The following is a 9,160-nucleotide window of genomic DNA, read 5'->3' on the forward strand; positions in this document are numbered from 1 at the left end:
TCCCCTGTGATCGGCTAGTGAGTGCTGTCAGCTTGATCATCCCCTGTGATCGGCTAGTGAGTGCTGTCAGTTGACCATGCCCTGTGACCAGGCCAGGCATGTCTTTATGTTCTCATTTGTACCTAGAAAGGGATAGTTGCTCACCCAAAGTCTCCCACAGGGAGGGCATCCCACAGGGTCCACCATGGACTCCACTAAGCATATACCTCATCCACAGAACAATGACACCCTTCTCTTAACCAAGAAGAGCTCCAGTTCCTCCTCTTTTGGTGAACTTGATGAAATAATTCCTAAACGGCTGCACTGCTAGTAGACAAGTGACCGATGAGTTAACTGTCGCTATGTAGTAATGACCCCAAAACATAGTGGCTTAAAACAACACATACACTTACCTCCTAGTTCCTGTGGTTCAGAAGGCAGGATGTGGCTTAGCTGGCCCTCTGGTTCAAGGCCTTTCAGGAGACTGTTGTGAAGCCAGGCATGAGCCACTCCAACTCCTTTACTCTGAGGGTGATTCACTTCCAAGCTCATGCACATGGCTGTTGGCTGTATTCAGTCCTTTGAAGGTCATTAGCTGGAGGCCACTTTTGGTTCCTTGACATTTGGACCTCTATGTAGGACAGCTCACACATGGCAGCTGACTTAGTCTCAGTGATCAATGGGAAAAACAGGGGGATGGAGAATGTAGAAGTCATAGCCACCACCCATTACCTTTGTAGTATTGTTTAGAAGTAAGTTGCTATGGGGAGGGGAGAGGGTGGGAGAAGTAGCTCAAGGTCATTTGGTAAAGGACTTGCCTTCTAAGCATGAGGACCTGAGTTTGAGCCCTAGAACCAACATAAAAATTGCCAAGCATTTGTAATCCCAGCGCAGGGAGGCAGAAGCAGGCAGATCTCTAGGACTTGCTAGCTAACCTGCTTAGCCTACTTGGTGAATTCCAGGCCAGTGAGAGACCCTGTCCAAAAAAAACAGGTGGGTAGCACTGATAAAGGACACTGGAGATTGACCTCTGTCTTCCACATGCACACATCCATATGCACCCCAACACAGGAACATATAAATACACACACACACACACACATACATACATACATACATACGTACATACATACATACACAAGAAGGAACTGATGGCCCAAGGGCCTGGATACCAGGAAGTGGAGTATCCCACAAACTGCCTGTCACAGTGAGTAAAAATAACTCAGAGGCTGCATGAGTAAGTTTGCATATGTAGAATTCTTTTGATACTCCTGAACTGAATCTTTATAGACAGGTATGTCAAACTAAACACAGTTGCTTCCCTGCAGGAGGTGGTAAATAATGTTTATCTGCCTTTTCTCACTTATTTCTTTTGATTTTCATTTGGAAGTTCTTTCTAAGTTGAAGTTGAAGAGTAATGTGTCATGTACTCTTTCCCCTTACAGATGTGGTGTTGGCCAGCTGTCAGTGCTGTTTTCATTTTTCTTTCTCTTCCTCTCTCATTCCCTCCTTCCATTCCTCCCTTCCTTCTATTTCCTTCCCTCCTTTCCCTCCTTTAATTAAAATGTGTGTGTGTGTGTGTGTGTGTGTGTGTGTGTGTATTGCATGTGGAGATCAGAAGACAACTTGCAGGAATCAGTTTTCTCCTTCCACCACGTGGGTTCCAGGGATCGAACTCAGGTCCTTAAGGCTTAATGGCAAGCGCCTTTATCCACTGAGGCAGGCTTGCCGGCCCTCTTTTCTGAGACAGTGTCTCACTCTAGCCCCAATCTCCCAGCAACCCTCCTGCCTCCCAAATTCAGGATTCTAGGCATGAGCCACCACATCCGACTTTAGAATGATATTTTGGACACGTTATGAAATTTGTCACAGGGGAGGGAGGGTACTGGTTGCCATGCAGGCGAGGAGCCTGTGAGAGGGCGGGTTGGCATCCCTGGGCTCTGCATGAGGACGTGCCTCTATCCAACAAGTTCTCCTCGCTCCTCTCCCCGCAGAAAACCCTGAGCGGGCGGCTCTGTACTTCGTCTCTGGCGTATGCATCGGACTGCTGCTGACCTTGGCGGCAGTGGTGATGAGGATCTCTTGCCACACAGACTGCCGGCGGGGTCCCAGGAGGAAGTGTTTGCAGAATCGAGAGCTCAGCAGCGAGAGCAGCGACAGCGAGGACGGCAGCGAGGACACGGCGTCTGACCTGTCGGTGCGGAGACACCGCCGCTTCGAGAGGACTTTGAACAAGAACGTGTTCACCTCTGCAGAGGAGTTGGAGCGTGCGCAGAGACTGGAGGAGCGCGAGCGCATCATCAGGGAGATCTGGATGAACGGCCAGCCGGAGGTGCCCGGCACCCGCAGCCTCAACCGCTATTACTAGCTGTGCAGCCGGAACCCCGGAATCTCTGGAGGTCGCCTGGAAGGGAGAGAGGCTCTGCACCGTCAGTGGGCACAAGGCACATGAACTGCTCATGTGGTGCCAGAGAAACGCGGGGCATGCCCACTTCCCAGCAGAACAATGAGTCCTGCTTTGGGACTCTTGCCTCTGGAGAAATAGAAAACTGAAGCAAGCACAGCCTCCCTTCCTGGTCTTGAAACCCACGTGCGTGCTCCAACTCTTCCAGGTCTTGGAATAGTACTGAAACTCCCTCTCCAACCATGTGATGGCAATGTGAGAACCGAAAATATGGTTCCTCTTAATTTCTGAGGGTCTCAGAAGTTTGCATAGACTTATGGCTGTTAACTCCTTTACAAAAGGAGAGAGCCTTGTAGCTTGAGAGCTGGGGGTATCAGGGTAAACTTAACCCAGGAAAGGCAATTTTCTGAATGACTCCATGCTGTGGAGATTATTTTGATGGAGATAGCGTGATCTATGCTAATTATTTAAGGCTAATTTTTTAAAAAATCTTGTGTTGCAATGACAACCTCTGCATTTTAACTGACACCTCAGGGATTAAAATCCTATTTTTTTAGTATAGTTCCCACCTCATTCATGAAAATTAATAGAATTTACTGTATCATGAGAGGTGTGTCAGTGATCAATAACCTCAAAGGATAAAGCATTTATTTTTAGTAGCTTATAAAATATATACTGACATGGGTATTTGAAAATGCTGCATGAAAATACATCTCCCCTTTTGGAGAACTGTCTCTCATGACTTCAGAGAATCTTGGTGTTTAAATATTTTGTTTAAGAAAAAACAGTTTGGATTTCCGAGAAAAGAATGGAAATCAGAGCTAAGAATTAAGGCCAAACTTAGAATGGAATCTAAAATAAACATTCCATAAAAATCTTTTTGTTTCCTGTCTGTCTCTGGTCACACACCATCTCTGTCTATAGGACCTCCCTTGTTTCTGCATGCAGCCTCTGCAGGACTGCTCAAGGACTTAGAATGAAAGAAATGACCCTGAGTGATTCAAGGCTCTGAATTTTCTGTAGGCCGTTGTGGTTGCCATTTGAGTTATGGTTACGCAGACAGAAGAACAGAAGACTTATCTAAGGCCAGAAATCAGATAGTGATCCCTTCATGGAGTGAGGAAGTTGGTAGGGAAGGAAGGGAGGCAGTCCTAAGGAGGGAAGAATTAAAGCCCCTGCCTCTTTTAGAATTGGATCACAGGATGAAGCAGTGTCCTCTAGTGGGTAAAAGGGGACAGTGAGCTCTGTCTGTGGGCTTCCCTCTCTCACCATGGACTGATGACTTTCCTTATTTAGCCTATTTTCATGCTCTAGAGCCTTTGTTACCCTAAGAGGATGAATAGGAGATTCCACCATAGAGTCTATAGCATTTTGGAAATTCACTCACAGTTCCAGGGGCTGAGAGAACTGCAACCTCATCATCTCCAGCTGCCAAGGGACCAGTACAGTTTGCTTGAAGCCCTCAGTGGCTGGTCTGATTATACCATTGGAGTAGCATCATTTTGGGCAATGAGTGCCAAACATCCCAGTAAGTCAGCATCTCCAAATCAAGATGCCCACCCTTGTCATTTGAGACCCTTGGGAACCATCCTGTTTTCCCAGGCTTTAGATTGGCATCATCTGTCTTGGCTGCCTCTTAGAAGAGTAGTGGTAGCTGCTTTCATCTCTGGAAGGCACCCCAGGCTGACTACAGGGAAGAGTTATGACCCTTGCTAGGCAGGGGCTGCAGTAATGGAGGTGCTTATGGGACACATGGCTGGCCCAGGTCTCTCTATATCATCTTGATATCTTTTGTCAAGTCCATGTTTCCCTTATTAGGGTGGTGGATACATTGTCTAAGGCACAAAGTCACTGGTTAGTAGTTTAACCAGCTGTTTCACTTCCCTATAACAAGGATTCCAGTCACATTTTAGGTTATAACCCTACTTCTGGTTCCAGTTTCTGTACAGACTACTTGGATTTGCAACAGAAAGATATCAAACTTAAGAGAATTTATTGGCTTACATAACTCAAAGGGCAGCTTTGGATCTAGCTTCAGGGATGACTGGGTTTAAAAAAAAAGAACTGGAGCCCTGTTGTATGGAAGCAAAGCAGCTGGTTGTCTGTGACCCAGTTCTAAATGTTGCAGGGTCATCCTCTCTTTCGGGGCTGGAGAGATTGGCCCCGTGGTTAAGAACACTGGTTGTTCTTGCAGAAGACCAGGGTTTGAATCCCGGCAGCCAACAACTGTCCGTAACTCCAGTTCCAGGGGATCCGACAGCCTCTTCTGTCTTCCGCAGGCATTGCACGACACAGGTGCACTTTCCTGCACTCAGGCAATACATGCATACACATAAAATAAAAATAATATCTTTTTAAAATGTGGCAGGGTGGTTGTGTCTTCCTTAGGCCTCCTACCTTCCTTTCCCACCAACTTCCTCTCTCCATGTAGGGGTCACTATTTATTTCTTGCCCTGTCCTTATGAATGGATTAGTACCCTTATTGAGGCACTGAATTCCTGTTAAAAAGTCATCAAGTCAACCCTGAATTTTCCTCTTTGTAGTACTTACCTCTCTACCATGTTGCAGTGTTGCAGGAAGGCCTCACCAGATGTAGCCTCTCAATTGATAAATAGCCAAGAGACTCCCCATAGCACATTCAACTTCTCTTGGAGCTAAACCCCAACCATATTTCCTGTCAATGTGTAAACTAAAAGGGTAATACTTATCCAGGCCTAAGAAGTTTTGGAAGTCTTCCTGGGAGAGGAAGCATATCTTGTGTGAGTCTTAAGGATAGGTATGAGTGTGGGAGAAAAAAACCCTAACTTTATTTTGGTATCCATTTCTCTTTACCACTGTGTGTGTGTGTGTGTGTGTGTGAATGTGTATGTGCTTGTGTGTGAATGCACATGAGTGTATGAGTGTGGAGGGCCAGAGGTCAATTCAAGGTATCTTCTTCTCTGGTTCTCTACCTTATCTTTTGAGACAGGGTGTAAGTCAAATTCACTGCTGGGTGGTGCACGTGGCATCCAATCCCCTCCTCCCACCGTCCTTGCTACAGCCTGAGGAAAGAATTCTCCAAACCCTTGTTCAAAGAATCTTAAGGAGTTCATTGAACTTGCTAACTGAACTCAGGGTGCTGGTTTACTTACAGACAAGTGGGCACCCCCTCCCCATTCATGCTGTATTGGAAAGTCCACCCAGACATAAATCCTGTGGCTCTGGACAGTCTTACAAAATGGCAAGAGACTAGCTTGTTTTCCCACATTTTATACCCTTAGCCCCTCCCGGGCAAGCGGCTATGGTCAACAGATTGGCTGGAAGAGGGAAGGGGAGTGGCTTCTTTGCAGAGTGTGGGATGGAGGTAGGTCCCTGGCTTGTCATCACAGGGTCAGAGGAACATAGGTGTCACATAGGGTCTCTCATGGAACTTGGAGCTCACCAATTTGGCAAGATTATCTGGTGAGCTCCAGGGATCTTCCCGTCCACGTTTTTTATGTGGTTTCTAGGAATCTGACTTCAAGTCCTCATGCCTGTGCGGCAAGCACCTTACCTACTGAGCCATCTCCTCAGCCCCAACTTTTATGCTCTGATGCTTCAATTGAAGTTACCTGATGTTCATAAGAGATTTCCATCCATCTTTCTTTACAGTTCACTTTCAATTTCAAAGTCAGCTTGTTTTTTGACTGTCCTCTCTGTCTGAATATTTTCTGATTCATTTCTGTCACTGTGGCACCCTCTGTCTTTGCATTCTGTCATTTATTTGCATGTACACACACAATGAATTCAACTGTGTTGATGTGATTGTGTCTGGCTGCCCCAGTGTCTCAGCGTCATTTAGCCGGCTCATCATAGTGGTGGTGCAGAGCCGCTCAACTCGCCCTTCTTAATTTGCCTTGGGCCAAGCAAAACTAGCCTCCTTTCTCCTGTCTTTCTTCATCTTCTCAATCCATGCTGTGATTACATAAATTGAAAAACAAACTCCTCTGAAAAATTCTGATCAAAGGGCTCATCTTGTCTGCGAGCCCAACTCAGCCTTTCTGGATCAGAATACATGATTTTCCCTGCTGTGACTATTGGGTTTAACATTTTAAAATTCAGCACCAAGAGTATCAGCCTTTATGGGAATAAATGATCTTCCCAAGTCTTCTTGAAAATTTATATCATAGCTTTACTTTATCACTAATTGTAGATTTGAACATTGACAACTGTAAGTTTAAAAGTATAAATTGCTTTCACCTTTTAACTCTGGATGAGAAAATTTTCCCTTCCTTCCTTCCTTCCTTCTTTCCTTCCTTCCTTCCTTCCTCCCTGCTTCCTTCCTTCTTTCCCCCTCCTTCCTCCCTCCCTCCTCCTCCTTCCTTCCTTCCTTCCTCCCTCCCTCCTCCTCCTCTTCCTTCCTTCCTCCCTCCCTACCTCTCATAAACCCACCAGAATTCAGTCATTGTATTTCAACTCCAATGCCTCTACCTAATCCTAATCACTTCCCAAAGACGCAACCTCTACACATCATAGTTGGGTTAAGTTTCCATCTTCGTAACATATTTAATCCTTCTTAGTACAGGTTACATTTCAACACATGAACTTAATATCCCCCTTATTTCTAGAACATCCTGACTTTATGTGATTTTTCTGAATCTGTCTTTGAATTCTGCACTCTGAGCTCCTGAAAATGATCTGTATTTCATTCGCCTCTGTGTTTTCCATGTACACACAGGACATGCCTTAGAGAAGTACTTCCTTTAATATTTTTAGTGTGTGTGTGTGTGTGTGTGTGTGTGTATGTGTATGTGTGTGTGTCTGTTGAGCATGGTATCCTTATGTTGTCCAGGTTGGCCTTGCACTTCCTAGTAGCTGGAAACAGAGGTAAACAGCATTGCAACTGACTATTTTGAGCTCTAAAGTGATGAACAAAATCTCCAAGAATGTGAACAACACACTTCTGCAGGTACTGTGCTACAGAGTCCCACCCTGGCTGTGACAATGATGCTTTCTCAAATTCATGAACATCTATCTATCTTTATTTTTTCTCTTACTGATAACCATTTCCTTGTGCTTTTCCATTTCAGGGTCTCTGTCTACATTAACTGAGATGCCCATGTGATGGAGCTGTGAGCTGAAATCATCTTCTAATTTCAATTCTGCATAGTCTTCAAAAATTCTTCAAGGCTTAATTAATAATCCATGAGTCCAATTAGTGCTGACCATATGCACATGGGTGTGGGACTGTCCACTATGGTATGCATGGACAGACTAACAACAGCCACACCCCAAAGAAAAGCAACTCTCCCACAGCAGTCATCAAGGCCAATAACCCCTTAGCAGGGGGTGGGGCCCCAGGAGCCAGTCCCCTATCTATGCTGGAATTTTAAATGGTTTGATCTTGGGCAGATGACCACAGCTGCTGTGAGTTCACGAATGCGATGGCCATTCATGTCCTGAAGACAGCGTTTCCCAGAGGCTGCCCCCCACATTCCTCAGCTCTTAAATTCTTTCTGTCCCCTCTTCCTTGAAGTTCTCTGGGCCTTGGGTGGGGTTTGTGTTTACGTGCCTCTCCAGCACACTGGACACCACATCAGCATCATAATCAGAGGATGGAAGCCATCCTTTAATTACAACAGTTTCTGTGTAAACTCATCGATGACCAATATTTCAATCCTTTAAGATGGGAATTTCTAAAGCTGAACCTCTGGGAGTATGCTGCGTGCGTCTCCATAATAGTCCTGCCTCCATCCTCAGATCCTCCTGCTTCAAGAACGCCTCAGTCTTACTAGTCTAGTCTGAGACATTTGACCCTCAGACACATTTACCTAATTTTTAACAGGAAACAAAAGTCATTCGGTCCCCTAAAGAAACCCTGATTTTGAAATCTTCTTTTCTAGCCGCCTGTTCACTTTTGTTTTCTTGTGTTCGGTCCTAGACAGACACTTTGGACCTCCTGGTGGTACAGAGAAATGAGATGCAACACATACTATGTATGACACACATTAGGCAGCCTGTTCAGAATCAAAGTCATAACACCATCTCCACAGTCAAAAAAGACCAGGTGATTAACAAAAACTTCCCTTTATAGCCTTAAAAATGTGCACTTGTGGCCAGTGTTTTCATGGATTACATCTGTTGCTATATATACTGTTATGTCACCAAATCAGATACATGCTGTAGAAAGCAAAATGATGGGCACTCCCATGGTAGGGATGACACCACAGCTATGAGTATATGGGGAGGACAAATTAGACTCAGTGGGTTTTTAGAGGACAGAGAAAGAGAACACAAAGTTGTGGGGGGAGTCCCTGGGGAGGTGGATCTAGGAGAAGTTAGGGGAAGAAGTGGGGATGAATATGATCAAAACATTATTTATTATTGTTATAGTTTATGTACGTGAGTTTATTGCCTCCATGTGTGCAAGTGTACCCAGATCGTGCAATGCCCGTGGAGGTCAGAAAATGGCATTGAATCCCCTGGAACTGCAGTTAGGATAGTGGTTAGCTGCCATGTGGGTACTGGGATTGATTTGAATCTGGGTCCTCTGCAAGAGCAGCCAGTGCTCTTAACTGATGAACCATCTCTCTTCAAAGAATTAATAAAAATATATTTTAAAAAATAGGAGCTGATATCCTTCAAAAACAAAACAAACAAAAAACAGTGACCACTGATGACAGGATCCTCGGAGGACAGGATCTGGGTATACCCCAGTGAGTTTCTGGGCTGGGAAGGTCATTGGAAGGTGACAGAGGCAAGGAGCCAATGCTCTTGTAGAGGACCTGGGTTCAGTTCCCAGCACTTGCATAGCTGATA

General features: G+C 45.2%; 1 protein-coding gene across 5 annotated transcripts in view; it reads left to right on the forward strand.

The window, feature by feature from the left end:
* Eva1a (eva-1 homolog A, regulator of programmed cell death) overlaps positions 1–3,260 on the forward strand; it is a 65,583-nt gene extending 62,323 nt beyond the window's left edge. For all 5 annotated transcript variants that reach the window (XM_008841584.3, XM_008841582.3, XM_029567601.1 and 2 more), the window contains one exon: positions 1,974–3,260. In XM_008841584.3, the coding sequence (XP_008839806.1) occupies positions 1,974–2,347 (374 nt within the window). In that variant the 3' untranslated portion in view covers positions 2,348–3,260. The remainder of the gene's footprint in view (positions 1–1,973) is intronic.
* The last annotated feature ends 5,900 nt before the right edge of the window (positions 3,261–9,160 follow it).

The sequence above is a fragment of the Nannospalax galili genome, unplaced genomic scaffold (assembly GCF_000622305.1).
Source record: "Nannospalax galili isolate Female #2095 unplaced genomic scaffold, S.galili_v1.0 scaffold61, whole genome shotgun sequence".
Taxonomy (NCBI): domain Eukaryota; kingdom Metazoa; phylum Chordata; class Mammalia; order Rodentia; family Spalacidae; genus Nannospalax; species Nannospalax galili.